General features: G+C 40.5%; 1 protein-coding gene across 1 annotated transcript in view; it reads right to left on the bottom strand.

Annotated features, from left to right (window-relative positions):
• LOC109986723 (polycomb group RING finger protein 3) overlaps positions 1–26,408 on the bottom strand; it is a 63,185-nt gene that overhangs the window by 24,381 nt on the left and 12,396 nt on the right. The window contains exons 2-4 of the mRNA XM_020637493.3: positions 13,616–13,725; positions 6,397–6,514; positions 2,440–2,536 (exon numbers count right to left, since the gene is read on the bottom strand). Coding sequence (XP_020493149.1) covers positions 2,440–2,536; positions 6,397–6,514; positions 13,616–13,630 — 230 coding nt within the window. The 5' untranslated portion in view covers positions 13,631–13,725. The remainder of the gene's footprint in view (positions 1–2,439; positions 2,537–6,396; positions 6,515–13,615; positions 13,726–26,408) is intronic.

The following is a 26,408-nucleotide window of genomic DNA, read 5'->3' as shown; positions in this document are numbered from 1 at the left end:
CCATCACGATGTTGTTGTTGTTTTACAACTAGTCAGCTTACAGTCACGACTCACAACATGTTTACTTTGTTTCACTATGATTAAGGACAACGTGAGGAAAATATGTCACCCCTTTTTTCATTGAACTGTTTGATAATTGTAATAAGCTGCACAGTGCAGTAAAACACTGACCCCTGCTGGACAGAGCAGGTATTTATCACAGCAGAGATGGGATGTCTTAACAGCAACTGAAATCAACAAAAGCCACACAAACACGCTGAGCTTTAATTAAGATAAACCGCCAATGTTGCCTTAGAGTTTACATCAAAGTCTGTAAAGCTTTAATGGAGGAATGAATCCAATGTGCAAAACATATTTGTCTTGACTAAGGGATGTAATGATGGCGTTTCAGAACACACAGAGAGGCCAGAGAGAAAGAATAGTGTTGAACTGGAATACGTTTTGGTGTCTTGAAAGACAATTCAATTACATTCACATCAGTTTATATTCATCACACTGTTGACAGATGTTTCCTTATGAGTGCAAAACCTTTTCTTTAGAATCTCTAGAAGATCAAATCAACTAAACTGCAAAAAAAACAAAAGTAAATAACCTGAACTATAAATAAAGAATCAGAAAATCATGGAGGAGATGCTGTTATTTCTCATGCTGTAGGAAATGTTGACAAGAAAGTCTGTTTATACATTTCACAGTAAGATAAAGTATAATCTAAATTCCTGAGTTGATGCACAGATTAACTCCCAGGTGCTGTATCTTTCATCCTTCATCTTTACTGTGACTAACACATACTCTAGTGTTCAGGCTGTCTGCAGGCAACACCACTAAATATGATGCTGTGTTGGTTTTCTTGTCATAAGCAGAGTTCTTTCAAGTAAAAAATTGGATTAAATCCATCAACTAAATCCACACTCGACAGTACAAAAGGAACGATTAGTTCTGCTGAGTCAATTCTCTTTCAGGAGACGCCTCGGACTTGATTTGAGTTCAGTCTCAAGCATCAACTTTGATCAATCTTCCTGAAGGGAAGACGAGTTAATGTGTCGTCTGTGGGCTGTCTTCCCTTCAAATCAACTGTGATGTTTTCCATCGACTTCAATTTCCTGCAAACAATGAGGCAAAAAAAGCAGCTGCTGTGTGCGGAGCTAATGTGTTTGAAATGGAGCCTTTCCTGCCAAACAATGAGCGCGCAGGCAGCACAGTTTAGAGACGCTAATGACTAAATAGCTGCTCCACATTAAGTTTGGGCGGCGCATTAATAAGACATTAAAGCACGAGTGCACCGAGGGGAGGAACAACAACAAGAGGATTCAGTCTGGCAGAGAGAACTTCTTTAAACAATAAGAAGAGGAGTTGACTTTAAAAAAATCTAACTCCTTCTACTACTGCTTGGTTTTCAAAGGAAGTAATCAATGATTGAAAAGAGAAAGTGCAAATCTACAGGAACTTTTATGCAACATGTGTCTGTGTCAAATTTAGTTATTTTCTTTAAGAAACCTGTTTTTGTATTGGCTCCACTGGCAGGTTAAGTAAATGTTATTTTGATGCAGATCTTTTGATCATCTACAGCATTGTTTATTGTATATTTTCAGTTACTACAGGAAGAGGTGAGAAAACTTCATGTGGTCGAAAGTGAACTTTAGTTTAAAAAACATGTGTGTTAATTTTTGTGTTACCATAAATTATAATCATTACTGTATATTTATATAGCAGCTTTATAAACAGATATATGTTCTTACTTTTTCCCTTTAAAAGACACAGTGTAAAAAAAAAAAACAACAGGTGATTTTCAGGATTAAAAAGTTTGTTACGTGTAAAACAAATATCATGATGAATAAGTGTGGGATTTTAATATACAATTCCTTTGCTTCTCTCCTCTCATAATTAGATGGCTCATGAAGACCTCATGAAAGTACACACACATATTTATCCAATGACGTGATCTGGAGCACCTAGGTAACAATATTTATCATTGGGTGCACTTTTTTTTTTTTTTTAGGAATGACTGATTAGCAGCCATATAGTCATATAGAACAAAGATATGGGATGAAACTGACAACCAAATATTTTATTAACATCCTCTTTATAAGTGGGGAGTCAAAGCTGCATTATCTGTTTGACTACAAAAATATTTTTAACGTCTGTTTCCTTATTTAAACACACAGTAGTACAGACCCCCCCCCCCCCAGCAGATGTTTGGGGCTTTTTTTCCCAGCAGAAGAACAAAAATATAAACCACAGAAAGACCGGCAGCACTTTGTTACTGGATAGTTTATTCTTTACTGTCAGAGCTCTGCTGATGCTCCCAGTGGCAGCCAGCAGCTCCCTGCTCACTGATGGACCTCTGACAAACAACAGAGTGTGTGTGTGTGTGTGTGTGTGTGTGTGTGTGTGTGTGTGTGTGTGTGTCTGTCTGTGTTCTGCAGCGGCTCCCTCACTTACCCGATGTACTGCAGTGGATGGCTCTGATGAATAACAATCCTACACGTGGGGCACGTGTTGTTTTCCTCCAGATACTTCACTAGACAGCTTCTACAGACTGAAGACACACACACACACACACACACACACACACACACACACACACAGGGGAGAGATGTGGTCACTCTTAAGGGTACAGGATTATTAACGAAGCCTTAGGTAACAATTAAACTGTGGAATAGTAAAGGTTTTCAGGTTCATGATTAAGATGTGAAATCAGGCAGAACATCTCTGAGACTGCTGCTAAACTCTTGATGATGTAAGAAAGGAAAAACTCAACCACACATTAAAGCTTTTAAAAATCTCTCATAAACATCATCGTCAGTGTCTCTTAACGAGAACCCAGCAGACAAAACTGCAGCCGATATCAGCTGTTCAACAAGATATTTATCATATCAACAAGACGGCTGATAAGAAACATGACATGTCTGAACAGGAGAGGAGTGCATGACATAAATATTTGAGGTAATTAAGAAACTCAGTCTATGATACCTTGTTTGTCAATCAAAGACAATATTACATATTAATCTACATTTTCATTTCACAGTATAAGATGTCAGATTACTTCTTGTTTTCACATTTTAAATGATAGAAAACCCCTTATCTAAATGTTTTAAGTGTACATATTGAAAATCAGTTTGCAATGCTGCTGATTTTCTGTTCAGGTGTACGTGTTGCAGTGGTGACATCATCAGCTGAGATATCAAAATGTAGATATAATGATACTAGATTTTATCTGTACTCACTGTTTTCAACACCTTGATTTGGACACAAAGCTGATTGTTTCATGCTTATTGTCACGTTTAATACCTTTTCATTTATGCATGTACTGTCCAAAGCATCACTAAAGAACTACAACAACCAGTACTGATCACTGAACCTTAGTTTTATGAATGAATCAGTGTTGTGTATCAAATGGTCAAGAGCAGCACTCCTCAGTGTCTCATAGTCAAGGTTTCCGACTGACAGATTACAACAAAGAAAACAGAAAAATGCAGCAAATAATCAAAGGAAAGAGGCTGGAGATTTTTGTTTTATGAATCTATTTCTTAATTTACTGACTGATATAAAGACCGTACATGAAAACAAAGTGACATGTGGTTGTTTATGAAGATTCTGCACATGTTGGATGACTAAAGTCAAATAAAAAGTGATGCCCAAACACATTCACCTTAAGAAACCTTCTTCTGCATAATGAAGAACATAGTTTATTCTGATTCACTGAACGTCAGCCTCCACCTGACGTTTTTTTATTGCATTCTCTTGTGTTTTTGCAGAGGAGCTCCGTCTGTCGGAGCAGCTGCAATGGTGACGTGATGAGAATCTCTTCTTTGTCTCAATTCTTCAACAGACGAGCCGTCTTTTTTTTTTTATGTGAACAGAGGAATCAGAGCATCTTGACTAGAGAGAGAGAGAGACAAAAAAGCTATCATCTGTAAGGGAACACCGCCCTCTGGTGGACAGATGAGTCATTACACTGTCTGGGTTTTTTTGTTTTTTGAAAGCTGCATGCTCCCGGTTTCTATCCAAGTCTCTAGTTCAGTCTGTTGTTTGGGGAAAATGAAAACTGCTTTTTCTGCAAACATCACGTGAGATGATTTTGGTTTTATGTATCGAAAAGACAAAAAAACAAACTCTCTGGTTAGGTTAGCTTTTTTCTCCCTTTGCATGGGGAAAAGAAACGTGTTCTTCAGCCTCTTTTCCTCCAGTGAGCAGCATATTGGTTCACACTACATTTTGCTTTGATTATTCTCACCAACCCAAACACTGTGTACCAGGAATAAACGAGTCCAGTTCGATTAAATCGCTCCAGACTCAGCGTGAGTGAGATGCCCCGAGGCTCAATATCCACAGACTGCTTTCAATAATAAATTGGGATTTCACAACAGGAGCTTGGTACTTTGTGAAGCCACCAGTTTGAGCTAAGCTATCAGCATTAAAGGGTATTTAAGGCCGCAAACGAGGTAATCAGGCCGAGGCTTTTCAACTCAGTGACTCATAAAGTCTTGAAAAATTACAAATATAGGACAGAACCAGGCAGCAATGTCTAGTGTTGAAAAATTAAGCCAATGGTGAAGTTAAAAAAAAAACTTCAGTTTCTCGAGTGTCCACTTGAGGCAGCCTGCGTAAGGCCCGGAAGCCCTATTAGGTCTTATATTACAGTAACAGCAGGAATCCAGGATATCCTGTGTAAATGTCTCTATGAGTCATGACTGTCTACAATGAGAGAGAAGAGTGAGTCCCTCCAGCTGTGTTGTTGTCAGAGCCGTGTTTACATCGTGTTTACATAGACGGGACGGCCTTGTGTATAATGCTGTTTTAGTCAAGGACTAGAGAAAAGAAGAATAACATACTCACAGCTTATTTGGATGTCACATAAGTGTGTTTAGATCACGGTCATTCTGTCTCAATTCATGTTCAATAAATGAGCTAACTAAAGTGTGCTAACATTAGCATGCTAACGCAACAATGCAGGCCACAGGGAAGTGCAGCTCGAGCAAAGGACAATTTTGTCCGACGTTTGCGCTTAATCGTGCTTTTCACAATGGTGCGTTCTTATTCATAACTCCTTCATGTGAATGTGAGTGGAGAGGTGTTGGAGGTGTGCTGCTGGAGGAGACCGGAGGCTTCAGAATAGTGGAGGTGTGGCCACAGAGCAGTTTGTTTTTGGTTTTTGTCATGCTGGAGCTCAAGGGTGACCTCTACTGGATCAAAAAGTCGCACATTCTTCCTTTAAAATGCCCTTTTTTTAAAAGCAGAAATAAACATGTTTACAGACCGGTTTTGTTTCAACAAGAAAATACTGTTTAAGGCGGAGAAGCCATCAAATGAAAGCAAGTTAAACTTTCATAGGTTTTGGTTGCCGTTTAATTTGCTGATACACTCATGAATAGTATTTATTTCCCTTTTCCATTTCTCGATTGTGTAAACAGCTTTGTAGCTCCTAAAAAAGGAGCAAAAAAAAACAAGTTTTAATGATTTAATTAATCTCTAAAGATGTTCAGAAATGAAAGCACAGAAGGACTTTTGAATGAAAAGCTTAACAGGCTTCAATGACTTGCTCTCTCATGAAATTGGCAGCAGATTCAACTTTGGAAACCCATTTCAACAGTCCAATTGTTGTGTTAATGTTCTGATAATAATGTTTATTAAATGTTTGGTTTATAAAAACAGAAAATGTGCTCCATGAGGGCTCATTGAGGCTTTCCATTTTAAGTTCTGATTTGCACAAACTGAGCGGCTGTTTCATGTGATTTCCTCTCTGTTTATATTTTAAGATGTAACCTGAAACTCATGGTGTGTTTTGAAGAGAACTTAACGAGCGTTGAGGCTTCAGATGTTTGAATGGTAGTGACTGCTTTTACCAGACTGTTATGACTGTCACTGAAGATGCAGACTTTATTATGCTTCTTTATGCAAACATAACCTGACGCTGACAGCCAGAGTGTGTCTACTTCAGGTTTAAAGACTCAAAGATAATTTCCATGACATTTACACTATGATAGCTAAAGCTTGTTTGATGGCTGATGTGAAGATATAAATAAATAAAATCAGAGACACATGATGATTCAGGGTTGAAGGGCCTGAAACTCCCTCGACCCCACCAACAGAGACGTCGGGCACTTCAACTCTGCTGCTGTGACGGATGATACAGAGAGGGTGGTGCTGTAAGTCAAAACAAAGCACCAAAACAAGGCTGCACGGATCACAGAGGCATCACTCCGCCTCCAGGATTCTTCCCATCAGGGATAAATCCTGAGAGCAACACCTTTTAAACGTGGAAATCCCCCCCGGAGACAAACACAGCCGAGGTGTCAAATAAACAAAGAGAGAGGAGATAAAAACAAGAAAACAGCTGACAGGAAGAAGGAAAACAAGACGTAGGACGACAAGAGTTTTAGTGTGAGGGGGACCTACATGTGTGTAAGCACTCGGTGACGGTGGTGGCGTCGATCAAGTAGCCCTCACACAGACGACATGTGATGTGGGCGTTGATGTGACACAGCTTTATCTTCCTCGTCAGCATGTCGGGGTTCTGCAGAAAACAGAGGAACAAAATGAAGGATTAGAACTCGATGTTAAACATTCAAACAAGCAGACGTAACAGCATCCAGCAGCGACTATTATTATATTCTGCAGAGCGGGTTGTTAAAATAGTGAGTGATCAGACCCACCTTTGGTCTGAATGCACTGATTCTCTTAGTAAAAGGTACAACATGTGCCGGATGCAGACTAAACGAGGAGGCACCACATCCTTTGTCCCACACAGTGTTCAGCAGCTTCACAAGCTCCTCAAAGCACTGTCTACACCATTCACTGTCAAACTGAGCTACGAGTAGCACTGGAGGTACGCAGGATCCCTCTCGTGGTACACTGGGAGTTCTCTTATGAGGAAGTCTCTGATTTTTGGATTATTTAAATGAAGATGTACAAATCAAATGGTTGACAAGCAAAGCTGTGATGGCCAGTGGAGGAAACCAAATATGACAAGAGAAAAAAAAATTTTTGCATTTGGGGCTCCAAACGAGAAAGTGCGGTGGATAAATCGAGGAGCACAGCAGAAACTGAAGTCAACGACATATGACTCGAGTCACATCCACTTTGGATTCTTTTGGAGTGGCACAGAGATTGAGCACAGGCCGCAGTACGTAGTGCGCGGTCAAACCCTAACCCGGTCAGTGGTAAATAATATGAATGTCAAGAATAAATTGGCCTCCTGTGTGAACTATGTAGACAAGCAGAGGGAGAAATTCAGGGTTAAGGACACATCTGACATGTGGCTACAGGAGCTGGGGATCGAACCCACAACCTTCAGGTTGCTGACTGACTCTTCCAACTCAGCCAGGGCCGTATAAGCCAAGTCATTTATAGGTTTCTATTACACCACACCTGCTTTCATAGTTTTCTTTATGTACTGTACCATGTTTGTTATTCATATTGTAGTGTTCAATTAAAAAAATTAAAAGAACATCTCTCCCACTTTTCAGACTCACAGAGACTGTCAACGTTTTGACAGGAGAAAAATGACTGAATGAGCCTTGAACACTGGAACTGCTGTGTTCATACTAAAGAATGCAAAGACAACAAAACAATAGATTTTCTGCCTAAATTAATATATTGGCATACCATTGACAAATAAATATGCTCGTTGTTCTTGTTGTCTTCTCTGCCATTGTTTTAAAAAAATGTGATCATGAAATGCATCACTTTCATTCTTCTCTACGTCCACTAAAAGGCAGACTATCCAGGGAGCACCAGGGGAATCCTTTCACCAAAAAGGTTTTAGTTTTAATCCCTTCATCCACTAATCTGCCCCACCAGCCAGCGGGCGACATCATGTCCCACTTCCTGCTCACTGTACTCATCGCGGCCTGCTCCACAATTACAGTCCAGTAGCTAAAAGGGCAAGTTTAATGACATCATAGATGATTCTAAAACACAGACGGGCGAAGATAGCAGACAAATGTGCCTTTGCTATATGAAAGCACAGACACAAAAGAAGTAACATTTCTTTAACCTCTGAAGCAGGAAGCCGTTTGGGTTCATGTTCAGATAAGATTAGAAGGGGAAGTTTGCCACATGCAGCTGCATACCCTTCATTAAATACATTTCTAATGTGTGATAAAAAAGCATCAATAATGTGACTGATAGCTAGGGGTGGGACTCACCAGAAGCCCCAAGATACGATTTTATCACCGTACTTATTATTGCAGTTTTAAACATTTTGCAACATGCAGAGAATTGTGATACAGTATGTTGCGATTTAACTTTTTTTAACTGGTTACTAATTCCACAACATGAAACTAAATCAAGAACTGTTCTGTCAAATAAGAAAACATTCTCAGTCTGTTCATCTCACTTCAGTCTTTTAATTTCTACACCATGAGAGTCGAGCCCACAGAATGACGACGCTGTGATCAAAGTCAAACTCCGTAAATCCTCACAATCTGAACTGTTAGTATTTCAGTCTAATCCAATTTAACTTTTAACAATGCGACATGTTCAAATGAATTGTGCAACCCCTTCAGTACCCCTTCATTTGCTATGAATATAAAAGGAATATCGATACTTTGCAGCCATGAGACGATATGGCACGGCACGCAAAATATCACAATTGCTATGATGTATCAATTTTTCTCCCCCACCTGATAGCCCCACTAACACTCAACTTCAGATTATAAACACCAGCAATCCCAGACCTGTAGCTTCAGTCCTGACTGATGTGCCTCGTGTTGGCAAGAAGAAGAGGCGAGCAGATCGTTGTCTCTCCTTCCTGTAAAATGAGCTTTGATTCAGTTTACAGCTGGTGTGAGCAGGTGCCCAAGTTTTGATTTATGAAATTTGACCTTTGAAGGAGCAAATCAGAAAGAACATAATTTGTTTGTGACCAATAATTGAGTCATAGTTTGGTAAACTAAGAAAAAGTACAAAATCAATGTTCACAGGGGATAGAATGACTTTAAAGAAAAGTAAATATAGATTCAATTCTTCAATAGAAAGATGAATGCTCTATAAACACACCACAATGCAAATACAATAACCTTTAAAATCCTGCAGTAACACCTGTTACAACAGAAAGAGAAGCCATTTTCAAGAAGTGCTTCATCTCTAACATTCACCAAGGAGAGCTGCTGCAGAAAACAAAGCGATGAACCTCTAATCACAAGAAGGAACATTTGGCTGGATGTCACGCAGCTTTTCATCCACCAGCTTTGCTCAGTGTGTTCTGCGTCTGGTCTTATTGTACCCATGTGTCCTTTTTTCATTACTGCCCTCCTCCCAACCACAATCATTACACCTACGGTGTTTTACCTTCTAATCATGCTCATATTTTTAAGGATGCATTTTTAAATGCAATGCAGCCCGGCTAGTCTGTTTGAAGTTGCTTTCCTTACACTGCTCGTCTCTTTATGTAACCACATCACACTCCAACCAGAGATGACAACATCTCCACTAAAAAGACAGATTCTATTTGTCTGCAGCCGCAATTTAAGGCTGCACAATAAACTACCATTTCATCATCTTGCAAAACACTTTTTATTTATCGCAACCAATGAGAAGAATCTGTTTACCATGCATGCACAGACATCCACACATGCCCAAGTGAACCTTTCACCAATCAGATGAAGCTCTGAATCCACTGTTGGAGCAGCAGCGAGCAGTCGACTACTACTCAGTTATTGTCAAATTGGTGAAGACTGGCAGACGGAGAGAAGAGTGAGGAATATTTGCCTGATGAAGACTTTGTGGTGGACGATGCACTTCAGCTTCTTTAAATCATTTCGATGAGGTGAGAACTTGTTTCCACACTCAGGTACTGACAAAAAAAAAAAAACGGTTTCAGCTCAAATCCTCTTTCAGACATCAGACATTACGGCACCACATATGCTCGTCACATCTTTGAACAACACTGATGATTTTCCTCGTGTAGGCCTAGCGCTAATCATAAATACAGCAGGTCACAAACAAAGTACCGTAAATAATTGAAAAAAGCGTTAACGAGATCATCCTAAGAAGATCAAGTCCTCAGTTGAACATGAACCTGCACGATCAGTGTCAGACGAGCAGGCTAACAAGGCAGAGTCATGAAGCTCAGCCGGTGATTCATTCTTTCTAAAGGAGGACACGGGAACGATGATGAAAGCAGAGGTTTGCAGCACTGGAGTGTGTTGAGTAACTGAACGACTAACTTTGTCTTCACGGTGTGAAGTCACAGGGAGTCCTCTCTGTTCTCACAGAGCAGAACAAGGAGACAAGAACACTCAGCTCATACTCCACTAACTTAACTATATTTCTGATTTCTGTGTGTCCCTTTTATCATTACCCATTTTATTGTGATTATGTCTTTTCAATTATTGTAACCTACTTCAAAGCCTTGTGACTGTGTACGGATGGGCTAAGTTGAGACAGAAGGTACTATTACATCAATGTCTGCATTATATTTCACATGTGTTCCAGCTGAAAGAGCAAACTGTAGCTCTTTTCTCCCCGGGGTTAACCTCTCTTTAAGCCTCTGTCAGGATACAACAAGGCCTCCCCTTTGTGATGACGCAGCTTTGTATGCACACACCACTCAGGGTTGAAAAAAACATTTACCCCTCAAACAACTAAAAATGTATTTGGATTTATTGAAAACAATCAGTAATTGGGGGCGCCGGATGTTTCTCGGTTAGAAGCTCAGGAGGCCTTGTCCTGGCAGCAGAAGCCGGGCTCTCGAGTCTCCGACCTCCACCTCAGCGAGGAAGTGTGGACAACAGGAACGTGAGGAATACAAAGGAGAATGAGTACATGGTGGTCTCATGGTCTCAATGGTCTTTTACATGCTCGTCTGTAAAGCGTCTAAATGCTTAATTGGTGCCACAGAAATAAGGATTAATTGATACATAGACTATAGTCCTCATTGAAGCAGCTGTGGGTTGGAATCTTTACAGCATGTCATCCCCTACTCTCTCCTCCCAGCATTTTAATCACCCTTTGTTATCCTTAATGACCGTAGGTGACTGAAATTAAAGTAGGAGTGCCCTAAAATGTTATGTAACATCATGTCACAGGTGATGGTAAACGCAAGCTGTCTAAGGGTCTTGTGCTCCAAAGTAAGTCCTGTGTGCTGCTTACTGACAGACTGGTTTATGAGGTGCATCATACAGAGAATATCTGTTCATCTCTGGCAGGGAGCGCTCTTAAAAAGAAACTCAGAGAGATTGTCTGCGCTGCATTTCTAAAAAAGAAGTTCTCTTGTGATGAAAGCGTTCAGTCTCCGTTATGAGCCTGAGTACAGACGGACGCCCTGAGGAGGCTGCTCACACTTCACTCCTGCAGCTCTCTCTCTGCCTCCTTTTTTACATTAAAGATATCTTTATGTCAGAGTCAGACCATATATTCACCTTTTTTTGTTTTTCAAATCAAACGCTTCAAACCTGACTGCTTCCGTCTCCGGCATCTGTCAAATCATACCGCCCAGCAGCAGCACTCTGCTTTTCAGGATTTTAGGGTAATGGAGTGACTGAATGTCTCTTCTTCAGCACATGTTTCATACAATAAGTAATTACCTTTCACTCGTTTAAAGATTCAATAGTTTAATATGAAAAACTGCTTTGTTAGCATATTTGTTAGCATGCAAAATGAGTTATGTCTTTAAACCTGTGCCTGTTTTCTAGATATTTAGGGGTCAAAATGACTCTGAGGCTCACAACGTGTTCGCCACTGAAAAGCTCTGATTATTGACAACAACATCACAGAAAGATTTCCTTCATAAAGAGGTCCCTCATTTATTTCACAATGCTTTTTTTTTATACGAGAAACAGCTAACTCAATCTTCTTTTTAAAGCCCCCAGACTCTATTGACAAACAGAACACAGGAGTTAATGGTGTACCTCTGCATTGATCATTTTGTTTGTGGACTTGCTTGAAACGTTAAGTGCCGACCTGACACAATATCTGAGAAAAACAGACAAAAAAAAAACGGTTTAGACAGACAAGCAAAGTCCAATGTGTTGCAACTTTTTTTTGTGGTTAATGTTTTTTTAGGCTTTTTTTTTTTTTTGCCTTTAATGGTGGAGAGCTGAAGAGAGACAGGAAATGTTGGGAGGAGAGAGTGGGGGGTGACATGCAGCAAAGGGCAGATTCGTACACACGGTCGATGCAACAAGGACTATAGTCTCTGTACATGAGGCGCACGTCATAACCACTCGGCTATCCGGCACCACACGCGTGTTGAAGGTTAAAATGATTTTTTTTTTTCTCGTTTGAGTCTGGTAGTTTCAAAAGAAGCACTCTATTGGCTGTCTCTTGTTTAAAATTCATCTCACTCCTTTACAAACAGATCTTTAAAGTGAAACTCTCTAATGTTTTCACACTCTGAATAAATATCTGATTACAGATTGAAGATTGCACAACGGAACACAGGCTTTAAAATACCAGAACAACTCATCAGAAACTACAGTAACTACACAGTATTTGTGGTCCAGAAGAAAAAAAACAAATCTTGACTGCCAGTCTAACACAGACGGCGAAAATGGTCAGATTAATTACAGCCAACAGCCACTCACAGCCACTAATAGCTGGTTTAGTCTGGTGAGTTAGACACTGAGAAAGCCGACATCCGTCATTTAGAGGCTCCAGCCCGATCCAAAACTCTCACTGAATTCTCAAAGAGGGAAAGTGTCTTGACAAAAGAAGAAGAATTACTGCCACTGACGACGAGCTGCTAAACTGTTTTTCATTGTTATTATAGCAATGACAAGAAAGATATGAACAAACACAGAATATTTTCAGTCATTGTGTTTGCAGACTGCAGCTCTATTATTAAAGTTTTAGCTTTGTAGGAATCGAATAAAAACAACTTCTTAGAGGACAGGCCTTCGCTTCTCAGTAACAAACAATGCATTAGCTAGTGCTGCTACTGTCAGACACACTGGTGGGTTACTTTACACACACACACAACAATAACCCAGAGCCACCTTTGATTATATAATTCTTCAGGCAGACATGATCATGATGAAGATTTTCCTGTTATTTTTGTCTTCTAGTGTAGCAAACTAATATCTTTGGTTTGTAGTGTGCATGGGTTAAACGAAACAAGCTATTTGAAGATGTTACTTTTCTGATGTTGAAAGAAAAATATTCAGTTTTCTTTGTGTTATAAGATATATTAAAATGGGACAATGAGACAATTGTGCTCTTTGTTAAAAAACATTACATTATAATGTAGAAATGGAAGAAGGTTCAAGTTTCCAAGTTTTTCAGTATTTATCAATTTATATAGCTCCGTACCTTGGACGTCCTTTTTGAGGATTATAGCCTCCTAACATGGGGCGCGCAGACTATCCACTATAGGGTACCAGTGCCCTTCAATTTATATTTTCAAACTCCCCATTTACTTATTTATAATTCCTCAGTAACATGTTTCTCACTTCAGCATCAACATCTAGTCTGTGCATCAAGAGAAGACTCTTTACTGAAGATAACAGTCCAGACAGATACATCACAGTATCGACCAGAGTCCATTAAATGTATCAAGCCGTTGGTAAAACATTTTCCCTTTGTTCTCAAAGCCCAGAAAACACCTCACTGTTCCTCTGCGATTTCCAGATGTGATAAAGAAACTTAAAGTGAACTGCAGTGTCGTGGTTCTTACCCCTAATACCGCCATGCGTGGACTGTGGGTGGAGCAGCAGCCACGTCTGTTCCTGCGGTTGTGCGGCCGACAGTGTTAGCTCCTCATCATGGAGAGCCTCTCATTGGAGCCTGGAACAGAGATGGAAGAGAGACTGTTTTAACAGATGGGCTCTGAAATCTCAAAGAAAGACATTTTAAGCGTGGAAATTTCTAAAAATATAATTTAGCATTGTCACAGGAGAGGTGTGATGTCGTACTGAATATCAGCACGGCCGTGATTCAGTCGTAGGCACAAGGCTGCAGTGAGCGAGTATATCATGATGATCTCCAGTTTGATACAATAGTTATACAAGATGCAAATAGTAGTGGTAAAAAGTACTAACAACAAGTGATATCAACAACAGATGACAGACAACTGAACATACTGTTGCCAAGCAACCCAAACATTCTCCTGCACTCTGAGTGTCTATGCAGTAAACTTAAACCAGCCACTTGGTATCATCTGTTTTCATTTATGATTTAACCAATGACATGAGAGTCTGTTGTGTGATTCTGAGACACCAGATTGAGAAACACCGTTGATGTTAATTATCTGTATTTAAGACACCTTGCTCGAGCAGAGTAATATAAATTATATTATGAAATGTATTTAGTTTCCCTTTCCTTAATTTCTTAATGTCTGTAAACAGGACGTTAGAAAAGTCATTCAGACAATGACGGAGTGAAACTGTGGAATCCTCTAGATCAGTGTTTCTTAACGGGTGGGTCGGGACCCAAAAGTGGGTCGCGGGGGGCCATTTTCAGCGGGTCGTGAATGTGTGCCTGACAAAAATATTGTCTCAAAAAGTCTCAAAACATGTTTGTTTTCATTTCGTGTCTTTGTTCTGTCACGTTTTGTACCGTCTGAGGTCCAAATGGCATCATTTTTCATTCTGATTGGTTAAAAAATATCAGAAATTCGGAAAGAGTCCTTCGTTAATTCAAAATGTAGAAATAAGAAGAATAGGTGAATAAAAAAATAAATAATATGAACTATAAGTTTACTGCTCTTCATAAAATATGCATCATTATCTGATGATCTGTTGTCACCTGATGCTGGAGGACAATGACTTCCAGGTGTATTGGACTAATTCGTTCATCAACAGCTCTAAATTTGGTTAGATCGCTCTTGACAATCTTAAAAAAAGAAACCAGCATTCTGTCAATCTGCCATTTAAAACTCAGAGGTATAAATACTTCACTACTTAACCACCCACACCGTGTGAGTGACGAGCCAAATGCCACAGCGACGAGTGCTTGGCAGGAAAGAGCAACTTAAAGTACGCATCAGCACTTAACCACACGAGTTCAAGCCTCTACAGTGTTCCTGAAAGTTGTAGCTCTCCTCCGCGGAGGCAGCAGCTGACTCGTCACTCTGTCTGAATCACGACGGCTTAATTGTAGGAGTCCGACCACTCCAGTCACGATGAGAGAGGGAACACCGGGCGAGCACACACCTCCGTTTTTAAACTTCCTCCAAACACACACACACACACACACACACACACACAGCCTTTTAAGTCTCCGGTGACAGCGGTGAGTCTGCCAGCCCGCCTCTGTGTGCTCATCAGACCGTGAAATTAGCCCAGTTAGACGACAGAGATGAAATGTTGTGGTGGTGGGGGGAGGGCAGGGGGCTGCTGAGGACACACACACACACACACACACACACACACACACACACACACACACACACACACACACACACACACACACACACACACACACACACACACACACACACACACACACACACACACACACACACACACACACACACACACACACACACACACACACACACACACACACACACACAGTGTACCGCCGCCTGTTACAGCACCGTCACACGCCGATGAGCTTCACACAGATGTTATCGACACATGACGCCCGGCGACTGCTCTGTGATGTAATGTTTTATGTGTGCCGCTGTGGTGGGGTTGATTTGAGGTCATGTTCACACCGAGCCGAGCTAAAGATAACTCAGGAGTGTTTCCTCTGCTTGTTTTAAGAGTCCCTATAACAGGTGTGAGAACACAAACCGTCTGAACAAACATAAAACGACCTAAAGATGTCAGAGGCTCAGAGGACAACACAACAGACAGATGTTAGCGTCTCATATCCAGCAGTTTCCTGCGCAGAGAAAGCTCAACATGCACGCTTAGCCTGCAAACGTGATTTGAAGATTCATTTGATAATAAGTGTAAACATAGTTAAGCATATTTTTTAATTTCCTAGAAGCAAAAGTAATGACCTCAAATAGCTTTTTTCATCCATCCAAACAACAGTTTTGAAACTCAGAGACTCTTCATTAACCATCATGAACGACAACAAACACAAGAAATCTAAATGTAAGATGCAAGAAGAATCAGCAAATGTTTTTTTATAAATTGATTTTAAAAAACATTGAAGACTTAAGCCTGGCTCAGACTGATTTGGGGTCCTCCTTCCTGACAATCGTGGGGTCGTTTCCGACTCGAGGCTTCTCTGAACCGATGATCCTCCCAGATTATCTCGTTTATTACTTCTGCAAGTCGTATAAAGATCCGATCTGCTCGGCGATTGTCGGGTAAAATCTTGACGATTACGTCATGAAAGGATCGGGCAGAAGTTGTGTGTGACTACATTATAAGTGGACAGTAGTGGCGACCAGCGGCCGGACTTTTACTGTTTTCTCTATGTTGATCGATGATCTGTTAAAAGCAATATCACACTCACAGTCGGGCTGCGCGATTAATCGGTTAAAAAAATAAATCCTGATCTGAATTTATACCTACAATCGATCTCCTCTCTTAATAACCGAGATTCACTTCCATATGCATTCAGGACAAGCTGCAGTCACGTGTTGACTATTTGCTTCACAACAATCCCAGTTGATATATCACACACACTCACACAGCGAAAAGCAAAACATGCATTCATTTCATTAATCAGAACAAAGAGTAGCCCTATGATTCGGACATCATATTCCTTAATTTGTGTACAATAAACTTTTTTTGTTGAAAAAAAAAAAGAATGGTGCTTTATTAGTAAGAGTGTGCAGCACTAACTCCACGTCCTCTTCCTCTTAGCCTATATTGTTGCTTTAATGAGATTCCAATATGCATTTGGATTTACATTTCACACCAACACGAGAATGAAAAGCAATACACACACAGGGCGAGAGGAAAAGAGTATAATGGAGCGACCAACTTTTTCCAATAAACCAAAGCCATTAACACTTCCTCTTGCTTATCAATGCTCCGGCCAATCACCTTCTCTGTTCACAAATCAGCTCATTTGGACATTAACAAGTCTTTGTACAAGGAGGCTGTCAGGTCAACATGAGGATACTTTCTTGGTATGCTCAGATTTGCATGTGAAAGGGGCCTTTGGTGAAGGTGTAACATTGTTATAGGGAAACAGATATTAAGGTTGACATGCTCAGTGCAGCTCAAAGGTGTTGGACGGTGAGTCGGGAGGCTATCAGTGGTATTCACACACACACACACCTAACAAATACAGCACACTTCTGAGTTGACGTGGGCTTTGTTAGGAAGCTCTGCATCACAATGTGACTTTCAGTAATTATAAAAACGCTGACACTGTTTACTTTTCACCTTGGTTTGAACAAAAATGTAGTTTAATTCAGTTATGTGATCTCATCCTCAGGATGTTGTTCTGGTTAAATGCCGGTTCTTTGGGTTGTGTTAAATCAAACATGTAGAGAGCACTTTCTACAAGCGGTCTTTGAAAATGTATTTGTTCTATATCTGTCGTCTGCAGGAGGGCTGGAACTGCTCTTGTACTACTGTTGGATGACTGGAGGGATGACTGGAGGGAATAGATGTATGAGAGACAAAACATCAGACACATAATACCGTCGGTTCACTCCAGTTCAGCTCTGAACTCAGACTGCTGCATTCAGGGTCATTCGAGGACACCGGTTATATGAAAGTCGGGAAGCAGACATTAAAACGACAGCCTGCATCCGCTGCACCAGAGAGCCTGCTCTCACCATCCTATTGGAGCCACTGTTATCTGGAGTAATGGTCTGATCGTATTAATGCTATGACATTTGGGGAATAGAGGGGAATGTTAATATAAAGGAAGAATTTCTGTCTGTCTGCACGTATACTCTAAAAGCACATTTCAAACACTATTAACCCTAGTGACTTCATACTTGGAGGGTGTATTGATGAAGATTAAAGAAAGTGTTTAGGCTGGTATAATTTGTCCTGTTGGGGGCGCTACAACAACCAACTTTTTGCTTAAGCCTTTAATGTTTAAACTACAAGCCTCAATAACAATAACATAATTAATTCTCCACTAACATTTGAATCTTTACGGATCTGGTAAGACCTATAAAGAGTAATACTTTTGTACAGTATGTCCCTAGGTGGTTCAAGCAAATGCAAACACAATCTTGGAGGAAGAGCCGTGGTTCTACATGGTTTTTGTGGCTGACCTGTTGTGCTTGTCTGCAAACAACATATGCTCATAGTAAAATTTGAAGAGCGTTTTCTGATCTGCCACAGGCCGCTTCCTGAAAATAAAAGTTAAGTAGACTCTCATTACTGTTTAAACGCTCGGTCCCACTTCTGCTTTCCGTTCCCTCTTAAATAACAGCTCGTAAATTAAAGTAAAATGTTGGATAATCATCTTGGTGGCAGCTTCACAAAGACATTTATCACAGCTTAAATAGTGCACAAAAGTGGAACAGGTGTTCAGCCAACAACACAGCTTGATTCTTAATTGACTTGACTCTCAGTCTCAGACATCTGTGGGAGTGTTAGTTTTTTAAGCCAAACAATGAGACTAAATGAACACATACAGAAATATAACACAAAGGCTGAAGCTTACAATAACTGTCAGTGCAATTACTGTCATTGAAAAGGCCGTAGACCAGTTTTAATAATCACAATTAAACTATCATCATGACAATCTTACCACAATGAAGTAAATGTCAATCGCACAATGAAATAGGCGGTTTAGCAATGACACAATTCCAGTTCAGATTGGTGCTCTGAATGCCTGCCTTTCATGGGCTTTCACAATAAATGCTCAATTTAGGACAATAAGGAAGAAGTGTCAACAACTTCACAACCAAAATAGCTTTTATTTTACTCAGTTTGTAGTTGTTACTATGCACAAGAACAAAAGACGGTGAATACTAAATAGTCAATTTACAAATTAGACGAGGACTTAATAAAGAGTCATGTTTAAGAAGCGACAACCAAAGACTTCAAGCAGTTTGGCTTTGGATTGACTCAAACCCATCAATTTGATTAACTGAGAGGTCAAGACAGAGGGGGTCTTGCTGCTACACAATGTATTAAGGGAGATCTAATGTACTCACTTTGACCATTAATTATGTCAGTGTGGGACACTTGTTGAGTAGCGTTGAGATATGAGTAGCTCAAAAGCCTCCTCAATTATCTTATACTGGCGTCAGTAAAGTCCCTCATTTCAGCCCCTGCCTGAAATGGTTCATTTCAGCTCCTAACTAAGACATGGCCAACGTCAAAACTTGCTAATTGTTTCCCTAACAACAATCTGTGTAACTAGCTGGAGGCTGACAGTCAATCGTACAGTTAAACCAATATGGCTGTTTTAGGATCATCCAGTTTAGCTTGAACAAAACACAAACAAACGTCACAGATAACAGGATTCACACAGGAGAACATTTCAGGTCAGACCTGGAAAAATCCCACCCCTGAAAAACTAGAAGGATGGGATTTAAAAAAAAAAAAAACTTCAGACATAACTGACAACATTGCAGTCAATGGCGTGAGACAAGTGGAGTCAAGTGGAGACTCCTGAAGATTTAACCAATAGTTAACCTTTTGGGCCCTTCCCAGCCAGAAGAACTATGTTGCAACAAACTAAGGAGGGTGGAATCGACAAACGTCAAACTCCTCTTTTCAATCCACCATGACATAGCATCTAAAGCAGAATATGCCTTGTGTGACCTCTGATCTTCAATTAAAACCAAACTAAGAGCCAAATTAAAGTGAGCTATCTCCCAGCACATCAGAAATTCAAGCAGACACGGCAGAGCTGAAAATTCAGAAATCAGAGGGGTAGCAAATATCAACACCAATGTACCTAAAACATTTTTTTATCAGTTTTAATAAAGTGTTGAAGTTAAGTAAGAACGTGAGCTGAAGGTGGACGTAACTGATGCTCTCTCTCCGTCGTGCTGTAGTGTTTCACGATGAGGTTCATCATCACGCATCAACCTCCTACTAAAACCTGTCGGGCTGCAACTGCTGCCCACCCACACACTCTCACCAGTCATAGAGAGAAACCAGTCGCTCTGGTTTTTATCAATCAAGTTCTACAACCAGCCAGCTAAAACCACAAATATTACAACAAAGCTGCCTTATTTTCCTTCAGCGTCCTTTTTACGCGACGGTCACAGCTAAACATCTTTGATAATGCACAAGTTTACTTTAAGATGAGGCTTCCTTTAAAAAGGGTTTAAGGTGAAAATAGCCAGTTAGGGAAAAACAAGAGAAAAAAGAAATCCAATCACACATCTGAAAATGATTCTCTCTTTTGACTTAAAATGACTGAAGCAAGAACTGTTCGACTTTATAAAATGTTTAAATATGGCTCTATAAATTCAACACAATAAGTCCAACCTGACCTCATATTCACATTAAAATGGTTTTAAATCCACTGAGGCTAAATTTGCTTTAAGTAGTCTCTTTTCTGAGGACATGGCTAAATGATCAAGACTGTTACTTGAATAAATGGTTTCTTGTAATACTTGTGAATGGAATATTGTTGCACCAGTCACTCTGTCTAAGAGGATCAGCTAAATGCCGTGAATATGAAACATTCAGAATGTTTATTTCATTCTTGGTGGTCTTACGTAAGAAGCGTTAGGCTGCCTCAGTTTAGGAGGAGCAGAAATAGCAGAGCTGGTGAAGGACGGGGGTTTCAGAGGTCTCCATGTTTCAGGGTGAGAGGCCAGTTTCCTTTCTTGATCTCTGAGATATGCAAACTGTGCATATCACATAACACCTCCAAGTGATGAGTGCCAGGTACAGTCTGACGAGCACTTTCTTACACCTCGGGATAAAAGACCTTTTGCCATCAATTTATAAAGAAACTTGAGTTTCTAAAGTGATAAAGAAAAACAATATTTTCATTACACGACATAACTCACTTTGTTAGTTATCTATTGGCTTAAGTTGGCAACAGTAGCTGGAACGTGGTACTTTTTTTTGGTATTAACTAAGCCAGTACACCAAACTAAAAGGTGGAGTTAAAACACAGCAGACTCCTGATTGGTCAGAGGGTAATGTCCCTTTCACATCAATTCCTTCTTCTTAGTAGTTGTAGTTTGGGATGAGCTATCTGCAACAGTGCCTTCTTACAAAAAATGAGAGAAAGATCTGAAATTCATATCTACATTATTACAATTTGATGATGCATACAATAAATTGTATGCATCAAGTTGCTGCCTGGGTTTGTGTCCAATTGGAGACCCAATATGAGCAGAGTAAAGAAGGAACTGCTAGAAGGTAACATAACGAACACCAGGGGTCGTTAAACTTTCCATAACCGTGAGTGTCTGCTTCAAACCAGCACAAGAATCTGTTCTGCTGTGCGCCGCACTGACCAAAAGGGATCTTTGACGTTTTATAGGTAAATTGGATGTGTGTTTTCGTTCTGAGAAGGGGGCGTGGCTTTTGAAATCGGGGGTTCGTCCAGCCGATCCCTATACTGCACAGACTGGCTTCAAATGCACGACATTTCAGGATCCGTCACTGGGGGTGTTATGGCTTCATCTCTGAACGACAGGAGGAGACAGAGGTAAGTTGTCCATCTTTATACACAGACTATGGTCCAAAAGCCTCCGGAGCATTCATTACCTCTACATCTCTACAAGAAATTCATGCATTAACCAACACAAACATACCAATAGAAGTCCTCTGGATGCAGCTCAGTCTGGAGAGTAACAACATTTGCAGTCAATCATGAGCTCCAACAACTGTCCCAGCAACACACACACACACACACACACACACACACACACACACACACACACAAACACACACACTCTGGCATCACAAAGAGCCCCTGTTGGCCTGCCTGTGGGTATTGGAGTGTTTGGCCTCGGGATAAATTGGCAGCCAGCTGGAGCGACGGACACTGAAGGCCTGCATCAGTGGACGGAGGCAGGAGGAGAGGCCTCTGCTTGTTGTGGACGCTTTGGCTTCACTTCAAAATCCACACATACACACACACACAAGAAAAAAAAATCCACACAAACTACACAAAAACTCCTGCCCGCCCGCCTTCCGTCACACACACAGTTATTGTCTCCTCTTAATTCTGTTTGATGGCCCTCAATCCTGCAGCCAGGACTCGCTGCCTGGGGAAATCAGGCAGACAATAGACGTGATTCCAAAGAGAAGCAGACTCCAGCGAGCCAGGAGCCGAACGCGCCGCTGCCAAGAAGCAGCAACACTTGAATAATTGAGCTTTGAGTTTAGGTTGTGAGGGCCAGGAGTGAAGTTGGAGCTAATGTGTAATACGCCTCGCAGGTCAGACGCGAACACACACGAGTAGACCTGAAAACTGAAACTGATGCTGCTCAGAAAGTCTTAAAAAGGCTGTTTCTTCTTAAGAAGATAGTTTCACATTTACAATCTAGGATGTGTTTCCATTTTTACAACACTTTCTGGTGTGATAAAGAGCTGAACAGTGTGTATCAGAGAGAGCAGCGAGGAGGAAGAGATGGTACATCGAGTTCTTTCTCAAAGTGTCAGCGAGACTCTCTGAAGAAGCAGACAAGAGATCACATATCTGTTGCACTCGCACGATAAGAAACTGAGCCAGCAGAGGAAAAAATGTTTTTTCTAAAGTAAGTCTACCTCGCTCACTTACTTCTCAAGGTAACACTCCAGCGATAAGAGGCAAAATTTATGGGAAAGAAATCAATGTGGTCCGTGCTCAGAATCATCCGTCCATGAATACTAGTTTAATTCACCTGCCAATGCAGAGGAAAAGTTTATCTTCTGTTGCTGCCAATCAGGGATCAAAAATACGACTATCCTGAGTGTGAGCAAAGTGGATGATCTTGGGCACTGAGTACGTGTCTTGTGATTTTTTTAGGACTACGTTTAAAATGTCTACAAAATGTAGCTCACAGCATTTCTGTTTCCCTCAGTAGGGACCTTGGGGTCTGTTTCAAATAGCTCCATATGCTTAATAATTGCTTTTATTTAAATAAATTTCACCAAGAAAACATGAAACCATGTTCCTAGACCTGGAAATTGTGACAACAAAGGGACGACAAAGGTTTATACAAAGGTTTTAAGACACAAAAAAAAACATTTGGTCCAAGTCTGCCAAATTCGGGCTGGATTAGTGGGATAACAAGATGACATGAAATATAAATTGTTGTTTTGGTGCCAGACTATCCAGCACAACAACAGTCCTATGGCATTTGGTGTGGTTTTGACAAGAACTTCCAATAGGTACCCTTCACTCTTTTTTTCATACATTCCTGATATTTTAAAGACTTGTCTTAACACCCCCCCCTCCCCCCAAATAAATCAATAAAGGATTGTACAATTCCTCAAACAACCAATGGATACAATACAATGCACAAGAACCATATAGAAAATTCATAATTAGGTAGGTAAAGTGTTAAATAAAGGCAGTGCACACAAGTTCTCTATCTGCTGATGCATCTATATAGACATCATTTGCAAACCAGAAATGCAGACCAAAGCTTGGTTATGAAAAGTGACACCATGAGTTATTTTTTTCTTAAATGGTCACCAGAAGTTGAAGTGTTGGAACCACGAACGCTCTACAATCCACTTGGCGAGAGCACCTCTGGGATGACTTCACTTCTGTCTGAAAAGGAGCTGTTACAGTTAAAAAGACTGGATTACTTTCCAAGTCACCCATGAATTATTTTAGCAACCTTTTTCTTTTCTGATAAGCGCTGTTCAAAGCTCCGGTCAGGAGTAAAGAAAGCAGGTTGGGTAACTTTTATTTACCACCATCCATTTGGTGAGCGTGTCAAAAGCACCCAATACAGAACACCAAATGGGCTTGTTATGTTATTTTCATCTCTTATAAAAGCTGAAACAGACAGGCATCCAAGGTCACGCTAATGACGTCTGTTTGCTTCTGCTCCGCTTGAGTAACTGTGAATGATTCTGTTATTGATCGCAGGACTCGATGCCCTCTGATGAGAGAGAATGTGGAGCTCCACTTTACTTACCAGCAGGACAAATTCAACACAGGCAGAGATTAGACGGGAAACAAAACAACCAGGAAAGTCAGTATCTCAGTATTCAAACTTTTTTTTTTGCAGCTTAAAAGGAGGTTGAAACCTCTTTACAAAGGAGAAGAAGATTACGTTTTTTTCAGCTGTAGACGTGAGAAGAAAAACACTGCTACTAGAGGTGGAATGAGTTGGATTATAGCAGTAAAACTATCTGGGTTGGGGATTCCCTGCGGAGCCACAAACACAAAAAAATGATGCACTCCTGACACTGTAAGCAGCTTTGGATGAATGTTTCCATTATACAGCATATGCTATTAGCATCGCCAAATGGGCTTGTTATCCAGCTCCTCCAAGTTATTACACACAGGCTTTATTATGGAGCGAGGGGTGGTCTTATTGTGCAAGCAGACAGTAACAAGCAGAGCCTTCACATGAGAAGAAGATATTATGGAGTAAGCAGAGTTAACACCCAGAGGCCACCCCAACGGCAGGGAGACAAAAGAGATCAGCTTCCAACGAGGATTAGAGACTGAAGAAATCTGCGGCAACATCGTCTGCTGTTTATTCTTCATCTCCTTAAAAGGAGGAATGTGTGACTTTTTGATCCGGTAGATGTCACCCTTGAGAACCAGCACTAAACCAAAACAAACTGCTGTTTGGTGACACCTCCGCTATTCTGAAGCCTCCGCTCTTCTCCTCCAGCAGCACACCTCCAAACCATCTCCACTCGAGTTGCACGGAGGATTTATCAATTAGAACCCACCATAATGAAGCACCAGTTCGAGCAAGAAGCGGACTAAATTGTCCTTCGCTCGAGCTGCACTTGCCTGTGACCTGCATTGCTGTGTTAGCAGGCTAACGTTAGCACACTTTGGTTAACTCATAGCGTCATAAAACACAGACAGACCGTGATCTAAAGACAATTTTAGCAAACTTAAACTGTTCCTGAGGTACTGTTTGATTCTATTTAGATTTGTGATGTGCATGTCTACCTGTGCAAACGAGAAAATATAACAATCCTCAACTCCATGACCACTGCTTGATTTAATATTCAATCAGAGAACAATTTTGTACAAATTGCAATCCAGCAAAAAGCAGTGACCACTATAAAGAGTCAATGCTAATTTAGTCATTGAATAAAAGAGTAATGAGCATGGCTGACTGTTGCTCCCACAGTGATGGGAGACAACAACAAAAGCAGCTCTAAAAACGAACGTTAGTGTATTAATAGAAATCTTGAATTATCTAGAGACTGAAAAACATCTGCCTTAACTGTCAAAAGGATGAAGCTGTCAAGCAATCACAGGCATTCCCTAAATACACGTTGATAGCAAGACTGTGAAAAGTCCAGAAAATAGAGGCTCACGCACATTTAGGGAGTCGGATAACATGGTAATGCAAAATGCTTTGAATTTAAAGAGTTAAGAGTTTGATCGCTATCTTTGCACAGCAGATAGCAGCATTTTAAACGCAGCCTAAAAATCATGAATGGAGCTGAGACGACCACCTCATCGACCTTCAGACAAGCGTTTGTGTTGAGAGGATTAAATAAAAGACTATCAGAGGACAACCGCTGTCTTTCTTATTTCCAGTCCCAGCAGTGAGCGAGGCTCTGGTGCAAAAGTTGTACTTCTTGGCTACGTGTTGTCGAGGTGCAAAGCAGCTCTTCTGTATCCCAGATAATCATCCTCAGGACCACCGGGAGCCAAACTAATGGTGCTTCATTTGATTCTGGCTGGAGCATAAGCTACAAAACAAACGGACCTCTTTTCTGTACAAAGAAAAACTCTGGTCTGGAGGAATATTTAGTCAGGATGAGTGGGGCAACTTTTAAAGGTTAACTGCAGTCAATTTACATTTCAAATATTTGACTCTTTTTTTTTTTTTTTAAATGGTATGAAGAAAATCGTACAGAATATCTCCACGTGTTTTTCAGCATGTGATGTAGAATTTAGTGTGTGTTTGATTTTTGTACAGAAAAGGAGCAATGCAAGTTGAGATACTGACAAATTTAAGGGATAAAAAATATTTTGTTTTTTTACAAAATTCCAGGCAAAAATGACTTGGCAATACATTTAGACACAGACTGACTGCCTGTAATGTAGGAAAGTGACAAATCCAATGACATCGTAGTGACTCCAGCTTGAGCAATGGGAAACAGACTGCATGACTCGCCTAGTCATTGAATTCTTTCATTCAGCATCATTGAGTCTGTTCAAAATGTGTGTTTTTAAAATGTGTCTTGGGAGGTAAAATCCTCAGAGGACAGCTGAAAATACAAGTGTTACCAGCCATCGTGATACAGGACAGGTTGTGTACTGTGAGCACCTGGTGGACAAGACAACAGTTTGTGACCAAAAAAAGGTTTTCCAGTGTTTCAGTTGAGACTTCCTATCATTACTTAAAACGCCTTTTTTAATTAAGTATAATCATAGGCTTTAAAGGCTCAGGGGAACAAGCATAGTTTCGACACCACACACAAAATACACTCAGAACCTAAGAGAGAATTGGTAGAGACGGTGTGAGGAGCTGT

The sequence above is a fragment of the Labrus bergylta genome, chromosome 9 (genome assembly GCF_963930695.1).
Source record: "Labrus bergylta chromosome 9, fLabBer1.1, whole genome shotgun sequence".
NCBI lineage: Eukaryota > Metazoa > Chordata > Actinopteri > Labriformes > Labridae > Labrus > Labrus bergylta.
Note: the sequence above shows the minus strand (reverse complement) of the source record. Positions and strands in the feature narration are given on the sequence as shown.